At 41.6% G+C, this 20,836-nt stretch overlaps 1 protein-coding gene across 1 annotated transcript; it reads right to left on the bottom strand.

The window, feature by feature from the left end:
* Positions 1–1,319: 1,319 nt before the first annotated feature.
* On the bottom strand, positions 1,320–20,581 carry WBP2NL (WBP2 N-terminal like). Its single transcript, XM_067010636.1, is given in 10 exon segments — positions 1,320–1,348; positions 1,790–1,824; positions 1,826–1,898; positions 6,577–6,669; positions 6,837–6,906; positions 6,909–6,980; positions 7,241–7,337; positions 13,990–14,001; positions 19,701–19,836; positions 20,536–20,581. Coding segments are annotated over 10 exon segments (663 nt in total).
* Between the last annotated feature and the right edge of the window lie 255 nt (positions 20,582–20,836).

The raw sequence follows: 20,836 nt of genomic DNA, 5'->3' as shown, positions 1-20,836 counted from the left end.
GTCCCTGTCTCAATCTTTTTAATGTTTGTAAATCTTTAGAGATAAAAATTCTCATTTCAAGTTGCATTTATCTAACACTAGTAAGGTTGAACAAACATCTTTTCACATGATTCTTGGTCATGCTATTGCCTCAGTTAATTGAGAATTCACATCTTTTGTCCAATTTTTCTTTTGGGTTGATTTGCAGAAGTACATATATTCTGACTACAAACTATTTGTTTGTTTAATATATATGTTGGAAATCAGTTTCTCCTAGTCCCTTGCCTATCTTTTAACTTTGGTCATAAACATAACAAGCATTGGCAAGGATGTGGAAAAATAGGAACTTATACATTGCTGGTGACAATACAAAATAGTGCAGTTGCTGTGGAAAATAGTTTGGTGGTTCCTCAAAAAAGTTAAACATTAAATTACCATATGACCCAATAATTCCAAATGTAGGTATATACCCAAGGGAAATGAAAACTTATGTCCACCTGGAAACCTATATACAAATGTTTGTAGGAACTATTATTCATAATAACCAAAAGGTGGAAACAAGCCAAATGTTCATCAATGGATGAATGGATAACAAACTATGATACATGCAATGGAATATTAGTCAGCCACAAACAATGAATAAAGTACTGATAATGCTACAGCTTGGATGAACCTTTAAAACATTATGCTAAGTGAGATAAGCCAGACACAAAGGTCACATGTTGCTTGACTCCTTTTATGTGATATACACAGAATAGGCAAAGCAGATTAGAGGAAACCAAGAGATGTGGGGAGGGGACAATGGGGAACGATTACTTAGTGGGTATGGGGTATTCTTATGGAGTGATGAAAAAGTTTTGTTTTGTTTTTTTGGCCTCGCCACACAGCATGCGGGATCTTAGTTCCCCGAGCAGGGATCAAACCCATGTCCCCTGCAGTGGAAGCGTGGTCTTACACTGGACTGCCAGGGAAGTCCTGAAAAACTTTTGAAACTAGAGAGAGCTGACGGTGGCACAACATTGTGAATACGCTAAATACCACTGAATTGTACATTAAAAATGGTTAATTTATGTTATGTGAATTTCAACTCAAAAACATTTTTATAAAACTTCAGCAACACTTACTTTTAGATTTTGAATATTAGATTTTAGTAACCCTTAAAAACGAAGGTAACTACTATCCTTCAGTTGTATACAAAACTAACTAAGCCGATGGGCATGTACGTCATGCTCCAAGGAGAACCCAAGAAACAGCCTGCATTTGGGGGTGTGTTGGTAACCTGTTAGGAGACTTTTTGTGGTCCACCAACAGACTGTGGACCATAGTTGAGAATCACTGATCTACGTCTCCTGGGAAAATGACTCAGCAGCTATGGACAGGCACGACTGTTACAGGAAAGTATACAGGGCTTAAAGCCCAGGACTGGAGTCCTCAGTGAGGCTGAAGGGCATGGCACAAGCATGATGGCTATGCTTGTGTGAAAGGGGAAGGGGGAAGTTGGCAAGAGCACATGTTTCTGCTCAGGCTGTAAGCAGGAAGCGGCTGTTCCCACTGATGGGAGTTGCCCAGGTATGCTCCATATTTGAACATTATAGTTAAAAGTAAACCTGAAATGGAAGCCTGGTCATTTACTGACTTGCCACTGGGTTTTAGTCTGGAAATGAAGTCATGGACTCAACCATTTTCCAGCCCCCCAAACCTCTGCTGCTTCTCCTGCAGCAGAATTGGAGGCAAGGTAGCAGTGAATAGATCTTTGAGCCCCTGGCATACCTTTCCACCTCCCAGGAAGAACCTCCATGCCATATCTTACCTGGACAAGGCGTCTGTTGGGTGCACATCACGCCCCGGTGCAGTAGTTATATAGAGTCCTGAAGTGCCGAACCAGTAATTTACACTTCCAAGTGGAATTCCTCTGGCAGCTGAGAAGACAAGTTTGGCAAAATAGGGCCTCTTTAATTCTTTTAAGTCAGATGTACAGCAGCTAGCAACCAAATAATTAACAGAGTATTAACTATCACTTTACATGTGTGTCCAGCAATGTTCCCAGGATACAAGATTAAAAATATACATTGCCCTTGTCCTCAACTGTATACTTCTTGAAGGCAGAGATTGTGTATATTTGCCTGTGCTTATTGAAGGCCTAGCATAACACCCACCATGAAATGTATTCAGAAAAAATTTCCAAGTGAGGATTCTATCAAGTTGGCAAGATAAGTCCATTAAAGGCCAATGTAGGGCTTCCCTGGTGGCGCAGTGGTTGAGGGTCCGCCTGCCGATGCAGGGGTCACGGGTTCGTGCCCCGGTCTGGGAGGATCCCACGTGCCACGGAGCGGCTGGGCCCGTGAGCCATGGCCGCTGAGCCTGCGCGTTCCGGAGCCTGTGCTCCGCAACGGGAGGGGCCACAACAGTGAGAGGCCCGCGTACAGCCAAAAAAAAAAAGGCCAGTGTAATGGCAGTTGAAGAAAGCACTTCTGTTTGTCTCCCTCTGCCTCTCTCTTAAAAGGACACTTTTGATGGTATTTGGGGTCCACTTGAATAGTCCAGAGTAATCCCCTCATCTCAAGATCCTACTTATACCTGAAAAGACTTTTTTTTTTTTAACAAACAAGGCAACATTCACAGATTCTGAGGATTAGGACACAGATCATATCTTTGGGAGCCATTATCAGCCTGCCACACTAATTTCTGGCCTATGGCATATGATCAGAAGTAATGTACACCACTTCCAGGCTTGACCCATGTAAACTTCCCAGGTGAGATCTTTACTCTCTTCCCCTCTCTGCTGGCTACCCAAAGAAGTCTTGGAAGCCATGTGTTAACGATGGCAGAGACTCTATTACCCTGGGTCCCTGAAGGGCTATGTGGAACAGAGCCCCCTTTCACCCCTGCTGATTGGTCTTTATATAAGCAGTAATATCCATTATCTTAAGCCATTGATAATTTGGGGGTTATCTGTTCTAATAGCTGGCATTATCTTAACTAATGCACTCTGAATCTAAAGTTGTCATCCTTCCCTGTTACCCTCCCTTTCAATATTCCTTTAGGATCCCCTTTCAGAATAAGTCATTATTTTATTCACTTACATGTTTGCTTATTTCTTGTATGACTCTCACTAGACCGTAAGTTTAACAAAAGCAGGGACTATGTACTTATGTCTCGTTCACTGTTGTGTTCCCAACTGTCACTCCTAGTGTTTGGCACACAATAGGTACTCAATACATGTTTGCTAAAAACTTAAATCAAAGAGCCCTGACAAAGCAACTCTGCAGAGGGGAAAGGAATCTTTCCTGGTCAAATAATCAGACCATGATGCATGATGGGTGTTTAATTAATTCCAAAGGCCTCAAGGAAGCCCATTCACAAGACCTGACTCTTGCCAGGGGAGTAGGTATAGGTTTCCACACCTAAACCATGACATAATCAGACCCAGAGCAGTTCCAGACATTGGGCCAAGTTCATATAAGTTGCCTAAATCCTTTCCAAGTGGCTGTGCAATGGCTGAGACACTGACCTACCTTTGCAGGCCAAGAAGCAGAACTTAATGAGAGCACAAAGGGAATCCCCTGAAGTTGCCTGACCCTTATCTCATAATCCTAAAAATAAGCCCCCTCAGTACTGTGAGGCCAAAAATAAGAGTGAACTCAAGACCCAGAATGCAACTGTCCCGAGTTTCCCAGACATCTGTAGCAAAGGGGAACTGGATTTCCAAGTGTCCTCTGACCCGGATTCTTCATAGCTACACTCCCTCTGTCTGTAGGACACCCTGTTATCCAATGTCAGGCTTCCAGATGCTGTCTGCCCTCTGGACCATGAAGAGTTGCCAGTTGGGTACAGGTTGTGAACTCCTGGGCCTTTATATATTTGCACTGTATTTTTTAACAGTAACTGCAACAAATTTTCTTATTCCTCAATTTTCTCTAATATGGTTCTTCATCACCTTTCTTCTCCAGCAGTTCACTGAAATCTCTTGATAATTCTGCCAAAACCCTCAAATTTCCACATGCAATGCACATTTTTCAGTCTTCATTTTACCAAACATCTCTCCAGCAGCTGACAGATGACTACCCAGTTAACGTTTGAAACTTTCTCCTCCCTTGACTTCCAGGATAATGAACTCACTTGATTCTTCTCTCACCTTTCAATCAGTCCCTTCTCAATCTCCATTGAAGGTCACCCCTCCCTACCTATCCCTTAAATGTTGAGGACCCTTGGCATACCATCCTTAATTCACTGAATAAGCCCATCATTCACATGGCTCCAGAGATGACCTGTGTGCTGAGGATTTCCAAATCAGTGTCTTGATAGAGTGCATCTTTGGAGCTCCAAGCTGCATGTCCACTGCCTCTAGCAGCTTGTGTACCTCACACTTAATATGGTGCAGGGGTTAAGAGTGTAGGCTCAAAAGGACACAACATCATTTATACAGTATTCCTGCCAAAATACATGACCTGAATATAATCATGAGGAAACAGACAAACCCAAATTAAGGGATATTCTGTGAAACAATAAGGCTGTATTCTTTTTAAAATGTCAGGGTCATGAAAGACAAAAAGAAAGGCTGAGTGCAGACTAAAGGAGACCAAAGAAATAGGACAACTGAATTCAATATGTGATCTGGGATTAGAACCTGGATTGGAAAAAAAAAATGCTATTGGAATTAGGAATAGTAATGGTCAATCATTTGCATTTGAATAATCAATAGTATTGTTTCAATGTTAAATTTTCTGATTTGATAAGCACACTGAGGTTAGATGAGAGAATGCCCTTGTTCTTAGGAGATACACACTCAAATATTTAGAAATGAAGGAAATGATCTTTGTGACTTACTCCCAAATAGTTCAAACAAAAGCAGGAAAAAAAAAAAGAATAACATAAAGCAAACGTGGGAGCTTCTCTGCTGGCGCAGTGGTTAAGAATCCGCCTGCCAACACAGGGGACACGGGTTTGTGCCCTGGTCTGGGAAGATCCCACATGCCGTGGAGCAACTAAGCCCATACTCCACAACTACTGAGCCCGCACGCCTAGAGCCCGTGTTCTGCAACAAGAGAAGCCACCGCAATGAGAAGCCCGTGCACCACAATGAAGTGTAGTCCCCACTCACTGCAACTACAGAAAGCCTGCGTGCAGCAACGAAAACCCAACGCAGCCAAAAATAAATAAATAAATAAATAAAATTTTTTTATAAAAGCAAATGTGGGAAAATGTTAATAATGTGTTAATCTAGATGAAGGTCCATGTGAGCTCATTGTAATATTCTTAAAACTTTTCTGTAGATCTGATTTTTTTTTCAAAATGAAAAGTTTAAAGAGAGCAAGAGTAGGTTTAAGGTTCAAATTCCAGCTCCATCACTTGTTAACTGTATAGCCTTGGGAAATTATATAACCATCACTGACTCAGTTTCCCCAGCTATACATCGGGGATAATGATAGAACCTACATCATAAGTTTTTGTGAGGATTAAATAAATTAACACATGTAAAGGCCTTGGAACACTGCCCAGTATATGATAAGCATTCAATAAATGTTAGCTAGTATTAATTACTATGTCTAAAGTTGAACTCAATTCCTCTCCAATTTAGACTATCGCTTATACTCATTTTTTTTTTTTTTTTCCATGTGGCTAGCCGGATCTTAGTTCCCTGACTAGGGATGGAACCCGGGCCTATTCCCAACCACTGAAAGCATCGAGTTCTAACCACTGGATGACCAGGGAATTCCCTAGACTATCTCTTATACACTTGACTATGGTCTATAGCATCATGATCCAGTCAGTCTTCTACGGTAGAAAATTCACTACATTAGTCTGTGTGTCCCCAGAACTTTGCCCATGCCTCTATTACAGCACATGCCATAAGACAGGATAATGTATTTGCATATGTCTGTCTCTACTGGACTCTGTTTGTCCTAGATTGGAGTTGGGGGTGGAGGAGGAAAGGGAGAAAGGGGAAGAGCATTCCAGACAGAGCAAATAGCATGAAGGCTCAGAGATGGGAGAGGAAGGCACAAAGAAATCCAGTTGGATTGGAGTACAAAAGGTGAGAGAATGAGGGATATAAAGTGAGGCTAGATTGAATTAAAATATAACATAAAAAGATTATTTGTATCCTCTGGTACATCCATTAGAGCAGTGCTGCAGGGCTTGATGGTACCTCTTCCCATGCTTTAGTCCCATGGAAGATGGCACTTAAACCTAAGAGAAGCAAAGGCAAAGTCAGAAAGGAGAGAAGACAAAAAGCCATGCCAGAGGAAGAAGAGCCAAGGCAACTCTACCGAAAACAAGACTACTCAGTGATACATGAGACTGGCACTTAAATGGACAAAAGATTATCAGGTATAATTAGCTGTTCAGGTGTCTGACGGTAAGCTCCCATTAGATTGCAAACTCCTTCAGGACAGGGAGGGACTAAATCTTGTGTTCCTAGCACATAGTATGTTACTTGGCACAGTCGGTAGGCTCAGGAAATGTCCGCTGAATACATGTGCAAATATCAACCACCTGACCACAGAGGCCAGAAGTCTTCACTAGCTAACAGTCTTACTTCAATTACACAGGCCCCCAAACCCCAAAGCGCTTGATAATTTTATCAGCATCGCTCACCAGCAGAGGCAGCTTTCATCATCAGCTGGGCAAATTCAATGGCACCTCCTTTTCTGAAGGATAATTTAAAAATAGCCTGTCCTTCCCAGCCACCTGGAGGAAGCAAAGGCACACACTCACTAAGAGGCTCCCATGCTGTAACAGAAGGACCGCCACGAACACTAAGAGAAGCACCACCCAATGAAGCGGGGGCCAAGTCTGAATCTTAAACCTTCTGGGAGCTTTTGAGAAAAAATAAACTTCTGAGGGGGGACACTTACCATCCGGAGCTGCCTGAATGATTCCTTTAATGTACTTGGGGGCAAAGATTGGTTGCTGAATGGTGCAATTATACTCATCAGACCAAATGGCATCATAAAAGCAAGCATGGGGTCATTGACTAAGTGTGAAGTCACGAAGATCACCTAAGAGAGAAAAGAAACTTTGGAAAAGGAATGCAATTTATCCATGGATTGAGACATATAAGAGCAATTCTGAAGTTAAGGCTGCTTTGGCATTCTGGCCTAATTGAGAAACATCACCAGTTTTCTTCCATCACACTTCAACATGGAAAATCTCAAACGAGAAATGGTTTAAAATACTTTGAAAGTTAATGTTTAACCTCTCTCCATTTTAAGGAAAACAAATGTAGAGTTAATCAAATCAAAGTAGAAGTAGAACTTACCTGGTACAAAGTGAGAAACAATGTTCCTCTTTTTGTGCCATTAAAGAGGTCAGATCCCACTGGTTGCTGTAGGGAGGAGAGGTCCACATCCTGACTCCTGGTACAAAGTGAGAAACAATGTTCCTCTTTTTGTGCCATTAAAGAGGTCAGATCCCACTGGTTGCTGTAGGGAGGAGAGGTCCACATCCTGACTCTGCTTCAAGACAGCACAGAAAAGACAGGGCAGACAGCACACAATTTAGAATCTATATAAAATTATACAAACAGAGCTCATAGCATAGTTTCTAGCCTGGAGGGAGAGTTTAATAAATGCTACTTGCTGCTGCTGCTGCTACTACTATTTTATTAAAATAGAAAGGAATTTAAATGATTTTATTCCCTGACAATTCACATTTCTTCTTCTCCTTTATCACTGGGTTCTTTTTTTAAAAAAAATTGGTTCCCCCACTCGTTTATTAATTAATTAATTTATTTATTTATTATTTTTGGCTGCGTTGGGTCTTAGTTGTGGCACTCGTTATCTTTGTGGCTCACAGGCCCTTCTTCACTGTGGCACGAGGGCTCTCTAGATGAGGCGCATGGACTTAGTTGCCCCACAGCATGTGGGATCTTAGTTCCCCGACCAGGGATCGAACCCACCTTCACCTTCACTGGAAGGCGGATTCTTTACCACTGGACCACCAGGGAAGTCCTATTGGGTTCTTCTTTCTTATCAAACCTAATTCTATTCTTAATGTATATTCATTAATTCTTCTACTTCTTGTGCAGTTGGTATAAAGCACTCTGTTAACAGAAATGTTTCCTGGACTCTGGTAAAGAACGTAAGGCACACGCAGAGCACTCCCGAACCCTCTGACATGTTCCCTCTGTCTGTCATGTTCTCTCTGCACTCCTAACCTGAAAAACTTGGACTCATTCTATTCTTACTAATAGAATCCTATTGGGTTTTTTCCCTTTCTTGTAATTTCTATATATAAATTATAAATATACAAGTGGTGCTATTAAATATTGAAAGAATTAGTGAATGAAAATATGAACATAGGTAATAATGCAAGAAATATATGACATACATCACATAAATGGAACAAAAATATCATGGCAGTTTGCTGCAAGGAGAGATTAGCTCTTGGTTGAAGTAATTAGGAATAACTTTACAGAAAGGTTGACATTTGAGTTGATTCCTTTTTTTTTTAGTCCATGCCGTGCAGCATGCAGGATCTTAGCTTCCCAACCAGGATAGACTTGTGCCCTCTGCATTGGGAGTGCAGAGTCTTAACCACTGGACCACCAGGAAAGTCCCATTGAGCCGATTAACAGATGAATGGTGTTTCAGTAGGCAGAAGTGAGGGTAGGGGAAAATCCTGATGGGGAGCAAACAGCATTAACGGAGGTATGCAGTGGAAAGAAAATTGCGTACTTGGGAGCGGCCTACCTGTGTGGATTCATCAAAACAGCATGGAAGTGAGACTGGGAGGAATAGTGAGATAAAGCTGGAATCAAGCTGGGACTAGAGCTTGGAGACATCATTCAATAGGCAAGGCAGAACTGTGACTTGCAGCTGTCTCAGCAGGGAAGTCACATGATCAAGGAAGTGGTGGTATGTCAGAGGGATCCATTTAAGAGTTCATAAAATAGTTCTGATATGAGGTAATAAGAACTGGAACTAGGATGGTGGTGTATGGATAAAAAGGGCTTTTTAAGAGACTATGAAAAAATAGGATGTCAGCAAAAATGGTGGAATAAGGAACTCTAAATGTCAGCCTAGAACTCTAGAATCTAATCAAAAGTTTATAGCAACTAGGGGAATGTTTAATCAAGAAAAAAATAGTTGAATGTCAATAAGAGAGCTTTGTGCACTTTAACTTACCCTAGTACTATCTTCCACTCCCCAGTTTGGCAACAGCCTTGGCAACAACAACCCATATTCTCAGTATAGGTGCCCACTACTGGGGGGAGGAGAACAGACGTTACTGTGGTTGTCTGTTTTGACCTGTCCAGTGGCTTCCTGAAGGACTAGCTCTAAGGGCATGTGCCTAACTCAGAACTCTCTTAGGACTTAGGCAGCTACCTAGGGCACATTTGTCAAAAACATTTCAAGGCAAATGTGTTAGAGCTGCTGTCTGGGGCAAAGAATGACATTTTGGGCAAACAATAAAAAAACTGAAAAGTGAGGAAGGAGAGGCTGGGAAATGAGATACTTTGAGGAATAAAGGCTTTGAAAACCTCTGACATGTTCATGGGAATCTAGAAAGCACCACACATACATTTTCAAGGCTGAGTTCATGCTCAGAAGAAACCTGAGAAGGCCCTAAAACTGTTACCTCTGGTTGACAGTGAGGCTCTTCTCAAGCAGGCAGTGAAAGCTAAGGCAGAGTTTTAAACTGCCTAGCTGAGTGATAAAGACAGGCTCCAACACACACACACACACACAGAGGCCATCTGCAAAGGCTGGGATTTTTTTGTTGTTCCAAACATACAAGTAAACTGTCAAATCACTAGCTAGCCTCTAAATTAACATAAAAGAGGCCACACATGTCATTAGCCATACATGACAAAGAATATAGACTTTACAAATTAGTTCAGAAAAATCACTAAACAATAACTACAACATGCAGCAACAACGCCCTGTGGAAGAGGGAGAGTCTGATTTCCAGAGATGCCACATTATAATTTTTTTAAATGTCCAGTTTTCAACAACAAAAAAAAATCATGAGGCATGCAAAGAAACAAGAAAGTATGGGACTTCCCTGGTGGTGCACTGGTTAAGAATCTGCCTGCCAATGCAGGGGACGCAGGTTCGAGCCCTGGTCCGGGAAGACCCCCCCATGCCACAGAGCAACTAAGCCCGTGCACCACAACTACTGAGCAGGCACTCTAGAGCCCACGAGCCACAACTACTGAAGCCCACGTGCCTAGAGCCCATGCTCCACAACAAGAGAAGCCACTGCAATGAGAAGCCTGCATACCGCAATGAAGAGTAGCCCCTGCTCGCCTCAACTAGAGAAAGCCGGCACGCAGCAATGAAGACCCAAAGCAGTCATAAATAAATAAATAAATAAATTTATTTTAAAAAATTAATTGAAACTGCCCCTCAGGAAGCCAAGAAATTAGATTAACTAAACAAAGACTATAAATAAACTATTTAAAATATATTCAAAACGTTAAAAGAAACAATGACTTAATAATTTAAGAAAAAGGATGAAAACAATGTCTCATCACGTAGACAATACAAAAATAAAAAGATAGAAATTATAAAAAGGAACCAAATAGAAATTCTGGAGTTGAAGACTATAATAACTGATATAAAAAGTTCGGTAGTGGGGGACTTAATGGCATATTTCAGCAGGCAGAAGAATCAGTGAACTTGAAGATAGTCAATTGAGATTAATAGTTACTACCTGAGTAACAGAAAGAAAAAGGAATGAAGAAAAAGGAACAGAGTCTAACAGACCTGTGGAAAACAATCAAACATATCAATATATGTATTATGCGACTGGCAGAAGGAGACGACAGGAAAAAAGGGGGAATAAAGAATTTTTGAACAAATAATGTCCACAATTTTCCCAAATTTAATGAAATACACGAATCTACACATCCAAGCTCAACAAACTCCAAGTAGGATAAACTCAAAGAGATCCACACCAAGACACATTGCAATCAAACTGTTGAAAGCCAAATACAGAGAATCTTGAAAGCAGCAAGAGAAGAAAATTATCCTCAATAAGACAAACAACTGACTCCTCACCAGAAAATATGGAGGTAATGGGATGAAATATTCAAAGTGCTAAAAGGAAAAAAAATTGTCAACCAAGAATTCTATATCTGGCCAAACTATCCTTCAAAAATTAAGGAAAAATTAAAACATTACCAAGTGAACAAAAACTGACAGAGTTTATCACTACTAGATCTGAACTATAAGAAATGTTAAAGGAAGTCCTTCTGCCTGAAATAAAAAGACACTGGACAGTAAATGAAATCAACACAAAGAAATAAAGAACATTGGGAAAGATAATTACATAGGTAAATTAAAAATCAATATTAACGAATTTTGGGTTTGTTCATTTCATTTCATCCTATATGATTTAAAACACAATTGCATAAAACAATAATTATAAATCTATAATGATGAGCACACAATGTATAAAGATGTAATTCGTGACAATCACAATATGAGGGCAGAGCTATGTAGGAGTAAAGTTTTTGCATATAATTAAAACTAAGTTGGTATTAATTTGAACTAGATTGTTATAAATTAAGATGTTAAACATAATCTGTGGGACAACCAAAAAGAAGATAACTAAAATACATGCAGCAAAGGAAATGAAGAGAGATAAAGATGGTACACTAAGGAATATCTGTTAAACACAAAAAAGCACTCATGGAGGAACTGAGGAACAAAAATGATATAAGAAATATAGAAAACAAATATCAAAAGAGCAGAAGTTAAGTTCTTCCTTATCAATAATCACATTAAATTTAAATGGATTAAAGTCTCCAATTAAAAGGCAGAGAATGGTAGAATATATATTTTTTAAAAACATAATACCACTATAGACTATCTACAAAAACTCACTTGAGATCTAACGACACTAATAGGTTGAAAGTAAAAGGATGGAAAAAGATACTCCATGAAACAGTAACCAAAAGAGAGGTGAAGTGGCTATACTAATATCAGAAAAACATAGAATTATTTATCTCTTGTAAAAATAAAGTACAGTGTGTGTGAAAAAAAATTATTACAAGACAAAGAGGAATCTTCTATAATGATAAAAGGGTCAATCACCAAAAAGATACAACAATGATAAGCATGGATACATCTAACAAAAGTCAACTAGACCTAACATATAAGGACACTCCCCCCACAAAGGTAGAATACACCCAAAAGAAGAATACACGTTCTTCTCAAGTGCACATGGAACAGTCTCTAGGACAGACCATATGCTGGGCCACAAAACAACTCTCGTGAAATTTATGAAGACTGCAATCGTACAAAATATCTTTTATGACTACAATGGAATGAAATTAGAAAACAATAACTGAAGGATATCTGACAAAGTGACAAATATATGGAAATTAAACATCACACTCTTAAACAACCAATGGGTCAAAGAAGAAATCATAAGTGAAATTAGAAAATACTTCGATCTAAATGAAAGCAAAAGCATACATACCAAAACTATTTAGATGCAGCAAAATCAGTGCTTAAGAGTGAAATTTATAGCTTTTAATGCCTATATTTTTTAAAAGAGAGATTTCAAATTAATAATCTAACTTTTCACCTTAGGGAACTAGAAAAACAAAAGCAAATGAAACCCAAAGCTAGCAGTAGGAAGGAAATAATAAAGATTACAATGGAGATAAATGAAATAAAGAATAGAAAAATAGAATCAATGAAACCAAAGTGATTTCATTGTGAAGATCAACAAAATGTACCAATCTTTGGTTAAACTGACCAAGGAAAAAAGAAAATTCAAATTATTAAAACTATGGATGAAAGTGGGGATGTTGGGCTTCCCTGGTAGCAAGGTGGTTAAGAATCCGCCTGCCAATGCAGGGGACATGGTTTCAAGCCCTGGTCCTGGAAGATCCCACATGCCATGGAGCAACTAAGCCCGTGCACCACAACTACTGAGCCTGCAAGCCACACTACTGAAGCCCACTTGCCTAGAGCCCATGCTCTTCCATAAGAGAAGCCACCGCAATAAGAAGCCTGCACGCCACAACAAAGAGCAGCCCCTGCTTGCTGCAACTAGAGGTAGCCTGCATGTAGCACTGAAGACCCAATGCAGCCAAAAATAAATAAATAAATAAATAAATAACATTTTTTAAAAAGCAATAAAGTGGGGATGTTATCACAGACCTTACAGAGTTTTAAAATAAGATTATAAGAGAATATATGAACAACTGTATGACAACAAATTAGATAATATAGATAAAATGGGTAAATTCCTAGAAAAAAAATGACTGAAATTGACTAAAGAAAGAAAATCCGAATAGACCTATAACAGGCAGAGACTGAATCAGTAGTCAAAAAACTTCCAATAAGAAAAAACAGAAAAATACTCATGTAAAAAACCCTCAAAAAAAATACTAGTAAACCGAATATAACAACACATTAAGAGGATTATACACCATGACCAACTGGGATTTATCCCTGGAATGCAATGATAGTTTAAGATATGAAAGTCAATCAATAAAATAAAAATAGAACTACCTTATGATCCAGCAATCCCACTTCTGAGTATATATCCAAAGGAAATGAAAATAGGATAGCAAACAAGTATCTGTACTCTCATGTTCATTGAAGCATTATTCATAATAGCCAAGATATGGAAACCATGTAAATGTCCATCAATGAATGATCAGATAAAGAAGATGTGAGATAAATATATATATATATGGACAGAGAGAGAGAGAGAGAGAGAGAGAGAGAGAGCCACACAGAGAAAGACAATACTGCATGGAATCACTTATATGTGGAATCTTTAAAAAGTCAAACTCAAAGAAACAGAGAAGTAGAGTGTTGCCAGGGGCAAGGGGCAAGTGTGGGGGGCTATGGAGAGAATAGAGACAGGTTAGGAAAAGGGTCGAACTTAATATAAATTTAAAAAAATATATAGAGTTTTTTAAAAGAAAATCAATCAATGTAATATACCACATTGACAAAATGAAGGACAAAAAACCACATGATCATCTCAATTGATGCAGAAAAAGCATTTGACAAAATTTTACACTCTTTCATGGTAAACACACTCAACAAACTAGGAATCACAGGAAACTACCCCAAAATAATAAAAGCCATTTATGAAAAGCCCACAGCTAACATCATACTCAATGGTGAGAGATGAAAGCATTTCTTCTAAGATCTGGAAAAAGGTAAGGATGCCCACTCTCACCACTTCTATGGTCAAATGATCTTCAACAAGGGTGCCATGACCACTCAATGGGGAAAGAACAGTCTCTTCAACAAATGATGTTGGAAAAACTAGATATCCACATTCAAAAGAATGAAGTTGGACATTTAACTTACACCATCTTAAAAAATCGACTCAAAATGGGTTAAAGAACCAAACATAAGCTCTAATACTACAAAACTTCTGGAAGAAAACATAGGTGGAAATTTTCATGACACTGGACTTGGCAACAATTTCTTGCATATGACACCAAAAGCAAAGGCAACAAAAGCAAAAATAGACAAATGGGACTATATCAAACTTGAAAACTTCTGTGCATCAAAGGACACAATCAACAGAGTGAAAAGTCAACCTATAGAATGGGGGAAGATATTTGCAAACCATAAGAGGTTAATATCCAGAATATATAAAGAACTCCTACAACTCAACAACACCCCCCAAAAAAACGATTTAAAAATAGACAAAGGACTTAAATAAACATTTCTCCAAAGATGATATATAAATGGCTAAAAAATATGAAAAGATGCTCAACATTACTAATCATCAGAGGAATGCAAATCAAAACCATGAATATCACCTCACACTTATTAGGATGGCTACTATTGAAAAAAGAAAAGTGTTGCCTAGGATGTCGATAAATCGGAACTCTTGTGCACTCTTGGTGGGACTGTAAAATTGTGCAACAACTATGGAACAGTATGGAGTCTCCTCAAAAATTAAAAATAGGGCTTCCCTGGTGGCGCAGTGGTTGAGAATCCGCCTGCCGATGCAGGGGACATGGGTTCGTGCCCCGGTCTGGGAAGATCCCACATACCATGGAGCGGCTGGGCCTGTGAGCCACGGCCGCTGAGCCTGTGCATCCGGAGCCTGTGCTCCGCAAAGGGAGAGGCCACAACAGTGAGAGGCCCGCGTACCGAAAAAAAAAAAAAAAAAAAAAAAAAAACTTAAAAATAGAACTACTCCATAATCCAGCAATCCCACTTCTGGGTATATATCGAAAAGAATTGAAAGCAGGGTCTCAAAGAGATATTTGCACACTCATGTTCATAGCAGCACTATTCATAATAGCCAAGAAGTGGAAGCAACATAAAAGTCTATCAATGAATGGAGAAACAAAATGTGTTATGTGAGTAAAATGGAATATTATTCAGCCTTAAAAAGGAAGGAAATCTTGTCACATGTTACAACATGGGTGAATCTTGAGGACATTATGCTAAGTGAAATAACCCAGACACAGACAAATACTATTTGATCTCACCTACATGTGGAATCGAAAACAAAAATTCAAATTCACAGAAGCAGAGAGTAGAACAGTGGTTATTGGGGGGCTGATGGGATGGGGGAAATGGGGAGATGTCAAGCAAGGTTAAAAATTTACAGTTAAGTAGGATGAATAAGTCTAGAGATCGAATATATAGGCATGAAGACTATACTGTACTTAATAATACTATATTGAACACTGGAAACATGCTAAGAGAGTAAACAAATGATAATTATGTGAGATGACACATTAATTAACTTGACTGTAGGAATCATTTCACTATGTATATTACATCAAATTACCATGTTGTATACTTAAATATATACAAGTTTTATGTTTTTAGTGGCTAAGATGGTAAATTTTGTTATGTGCTTTTTACCACACAAAAAATGAACAACTTTGGGACTTCCCTGGTGGCACAGTGGTTAAGAATCTGCCTGCCAATGCAGGGGACACGAGTTCGATCCCTGGTCCAAGAACATCCCACATGCCGTGGAGCAACTAAGCCCGTGGGCCACAACTACTGAGCCCACCTGCCACAACTACTGAGGCCCACATGCCTAGAGCCCGTGATCTGCAACAAGAGAAGCCACCACAATGAGAAGCCCAAACACCGCAACGAAGAGTAGCCTCCATTCGCCACAACCAGAGAAAGTACGTGAGCAGCAACGAAGACCCAACACAGCCAAAAATAAATAAATAAATACATAAATAAATATATTTATTTAAAAAATGAACAACTTAGCAAAACAATGGAGAATATTTATGAACCAAGAAAATTTACCAGGGCTTCCCTGGTGGCGCAGTGGTTGAGAGTCCGCCGGCCGATGCAGGGGACGCGGGTTCGTGCCCCGGTTCGGGAGGATCTCACATGCCGCGGGGCGGCTGGGCCCGTGAGCCACGGCCGCTGAGCCTGCGCGTCCGGAGCCTGTGCTCCACAGTGGGAGGGGCCACAACAGTGAGAGGCCCGCGTACTGGAAAAAAAAAAAGAAAATTTACCAAATACATATAAATAATCATAAGACAAAAATAATTTCACTAGCAATTAAGCTTTAAAAAAAGATTTCATTATTCAGATTCCATGATCAGACTGGCAGAGCTACCAACGATTAACACAGGGTGCTGGCATTGGGCACTCCAAGTATTAAAAGGAATGTAATTTGATACAATTCTGTGGGTTAATTTTGCAATAAATATATTTCTATGTATAAATATATTAAATATAAACTATATTTAATATTTTAAAATATTTTGACAAGGATTTTCAAATTAAAAATATATTTTAAAAAAAGTCTGTGTCCTCTGATCCCACAATTCCACTTTCAGGAATATATGTGAAAGAAACATTCTGACAGGTGGGCAAAGATAAATCTTTAAAAAGTTCACTGCAGCAATGTTTATAGCAATGACAAATTAAAATCAGACTATCCAGGACTTCCCTGGTGGCGCACTGGTTAAGAATCTGCCTGCCAATGCAGGGGACACGTGTTCCAGCCCTGGTCTGGAAGATCCCACAAGCCGTGGAACAACCAAGCCCATGCACCACAAGTACTGAACCTGCGCTCTACAGCCTGCGTGCCACAACTACTGAAGCCCGTGTGCCTAGAGCCCGTGCTCCGCAACAAGAGAAACCACCGCAATGAGAAGCCTGCGCACCGCAACGAAGAGTAGCCCCCACTCGCTGCAACTAGAGAAAGCCTACGCGCAGCAACGAAGACCCAACGCAGCCCCCCCCCCCCAAAAAAAAAGGAATATATCCTCCTTTAAAAAAAAAAATCAGACTATCCCAGATACCGGCTGGAGCAAATATGTATGCATACTGGAGTACGAGATATTGAAAATAATGATGTAGATACCGATACAGGAAAGCATCCCCAATACATTGGTAAACGAGAAAAACCAGTTACAAAGCAGTCTGACAGGGGAAGGTGTATATATTTCCACAGGGGAAAGTACAGAAGGATACATACCAAAATGTAAAAGGCACTGGATGTAGGAATTTGGGGTAATTTAAAATTTTTCCCAACTTTTCTACATGGTTTTACCTGCACACATTTTTGAATATGGATTTAAAACAAACCAAAACTCAATGCCTTCCCTTTTTACCAGTAGAGTCTGGCGCACACATTTACGACTTTTCAGCTGGGATCAGAAAAAAATCTCCACACAACACAGCCAAGCTGTGATGAATTTCTCAACTGTGTATTGTGAATAGTCCAGAGAAGTCAAAATATAACCAATCTTCTCCCTCTCAAGCTATTTCTTTAAAGGGGTTTTATCCAGGAAGCCAGAGCACCTACAGAGACTTCTTTGCTGAGAAGAAAGAAGAGAAGCAGTCCTTTTTCTTTTAGAGGGGCAGCCAGAGTAGAGAAGTGAATGCACAGTACCTAAGTTCAGAGCTCTCCCACATGCACTGGCCATATGATTTTAAGCAAATTACTTCTCTTTCAGTTTTCCCACCTGTGAAACCAGGAAACTAGTACCGATCCTCATTGCAGATAGAGCAGTTATAACTATAAAGCCCTTGCACAGTGCTCGGCTATGGTTAACCATTCAAGAGCACACAAAGGACCCCCACAAAGGTAATCAAAGGACCATAAAATCAGTATCTGTTACAATTTTTTAAAACCATGCTTCATTCCCTGCCTCCAGCACACAAACAGAAAAGCAGACAGACACACTCGTAGCCTGAATGAGAAGACACCCAAACACCAGAGTAGAAGTGGCTTCAAGGCACAGAGCCACAGGCACACAGGTCAGCATTCTCTAGGCCAGTGCGCACTCGGTCAGAATGGTGGGCAATCATCTTCTTCTACAAAACTGAACAAACAGCAGCAGTCCTTCAGGAGCAAGGGAGAACCTACCGCCTTGACGGTGCGTATAAATCTATCAAGAAAATATTCTGGGGAAGGAAGGGCTTCCCTGGTGGCGCAGTGGTTGAGAGTCTGTCTGCCGATGCAGGGGACACGGGTTCGTGCCCTGGTCCGGGAAGATCCCACATGCCGCGGAGCGGCTGGGCCCGTGAGCCATGGCCGCTGGGCCTGCGCGTCCGGAGCCTGTGCTCCGCAATGGAAGAGGCCACAACAATGAGAGGCCCGCATACCGCAAAAAAAAAAAAAAAAAAAAAAAAAATTCTGGGGAAGGAAGCATTGAAAAAAGATCTGGACATCAGCATTTGGTACTGACTTAAAGGGTCTTCCCGATAGATGCATTCAAAGCGACCTAGGTGTGCTCTGCCTCACCTGAGCACAGCCCTGGGTTTCAGAGTCTCACTGCTAGGCGAGTGCAAAGGAAAACGAGGGCAAATCGGAGCAGAGAGGAGCACTTTTAAGAAGTGCCGGGGGGCTTCCCTGGTGGCACAGTGGTTGAGAGTCCGCCTGCCGATGCAGGGGACACGGGTTCGTGCCCCGGTCCGGGAAGCCATGGCCGCTGAGCCTGCGCGTCCGGAGCCTGTGCTCCGCAACGGAAGAGGCCACAACAGTGAGAGGCCCGCGTAACGCAAAAAGAAAAAAAAAAAAAAAGAAGAAGTGCCGGGGAAATGGAGCAGGCCTCTGGAAAAATGGGGGCGGGGGATGAAGGAGGGGAGTGGAGCAGAGTCGAGGTGTTAGGTGGGGAGGTGAAAATGGGCGGCTCCGGGATGAGCCTGCCGGAAGCGAGAGGAGAGGGGCGAGCGGTGGTCACCTCTAGCACCACATAGAGCCATCGGTGCAAACCCCAAGGCCGCCATGGGAAGCAAGAGAGCGTCATTCTTTCTAGACGCGTCTTCTTCCGGTCCTGATCTTTTCAAAAAAGTAAGACCAGTCATCTCCTTGGTTGGGGCGAAGACGAGAGAGGGCTTTTCGAAGTTCTGACAGGAGAGGCCCCTGACGGTTCGGGATCCTTCCAGAAAGACCCCAAAGATACTCATACCTCTTCTACCTCCCAGAAACCTGGGACCTTGTTCCCGTCACTCTACAAAGGTACCGCACTAACAGCAGCCGCAAGCGACCCGGAGGGTCGGTGCGACCCCCCACTCCCACCACTGCACTTACACCTTTCTTCTGAGGTAGCACGCGCCTCGCTCCCTGAGCATGCGCCCTTCACACGTGCGACTGCCCCCCAGCTCCCGCCTTCACATTCCGAACACCCGCGAGGCAGCACGCACCCTAGCGTCGGGGCGGAGCTACGCCCGCTGCGCACGCGGAAAAAGTGGGAAAGTCTCTGATGCGCTGAGAGTTTGTGAGCCGCCAGTTCCCAGTGCATCTGCTGCCTCCTCTGACAGCTCCGCAGGCTTCTTTTCACGCACCTTTCCCCGAAGGGGATGAGGGCCCCGCGACAGTTCTCCGTGTAGCTCTGGTTCACGGCCAGCCTACCCCAGGGCCGCTCCTGCCGCCCCTCAGATGGGAAGGGGCGGGGCTTTCGCGAAGCTGTTGGGTGGGGCTCTGAAGGGGAGGGCGGAGATTATGGCGTAAGGGACTGAGGCGGCTGGTCACGTGAGGGGCCTTGGTCAGAGGACCAGGCGGAGTCAAGGTCTAGACAGCCCTGATGGGGAAGGGGAAGGGTCCAGAGAATTGACTCCACCCCCGGAGCACAGAGGAGTGAGTGATGAGTGGCCTCCTCGACGGCGATTCACCGTCTTGGCCTCTTTGTGGCCGCCCACGGGTATGAACTTGAATTGGTCCTGTCGGGAATCAAAATTAAAAGTGGAATTTTCCTACGCCCTCCCTGGCCTGAGTCAGGAAGCTGTTGCCCTTTGGAGAAAGGGTCCAGAACGATTCCTCACCTCTCCTAAGGCGAGCAGAACTTTCTTCCACCAAAGAAAGCCTGGGATCACAGCCTATTTCTTGTGAGGCAGCATCCAGGAAAGGGTGCGTGAGCTGGGTCAGGAAATCAGAGGGGGAATTAAGACCCTGTGTGAGTCCGTTCCAGCTCCAAGATGGAGAGAACCTTTTGTCTCTGTGGCACGCATCGTACCTACCCTGCCTCCTCCAAAGGGTGACTGTGAAGATCAGGTGGGATACGTTATACCAGAATTGCTTTTAAGACTAAAATGTTGTATGTATTCTTATTTCCTTTAAACTTCACCAATAGCACCAAAGGGCTTCAAACATTAGGATGTTAACATCTTCTGGACTACCTACCATATTTCATCAAATGTAAGATGTTGTCGGTTGTAAAATGCACCATTTTGAAGTGTAACTCGAAGGAAAAAATAGTTGCCAAATAAACGGACATCAGTTGTAAGATGTATGCTGATTTCAGAAGTAAATATATTTTAAAAAAATTTTTTTTTTAGGGTGCACCAAGCATAATGCAAGATCTTCCCACGACCAGGGATCGAACCCATGTCCCCTGCATTGGGAATGTGGAGTCTTAACCACTGGACCACCAGATATAGATATACTTTTTTTTTTTTTTTTTTTTTTTTGCTGTATGTGGGCC

The sequence above is a fragment of the Kogia breviceps genome, chromosome 12, assembly GCF_026419965.1.
Source record: "Kogia breviceps isolate mKogBre1 chromosome 12, mKogBre1 haplotype 1, whole genome shotgun sequence".
Taxonomy (NCBI): domain Eukaryota; kingdom Metazoa; phylum Chordata; class Mammalia; order Artiodactyla; family Physeteridae; genus Kogia; species Kogia breviceps.
The sequence above is the reverse complement of the archived record's forward strand: the minus strand, read 5'-3'. Positions and strand labels throughout refer to the sequence as shown.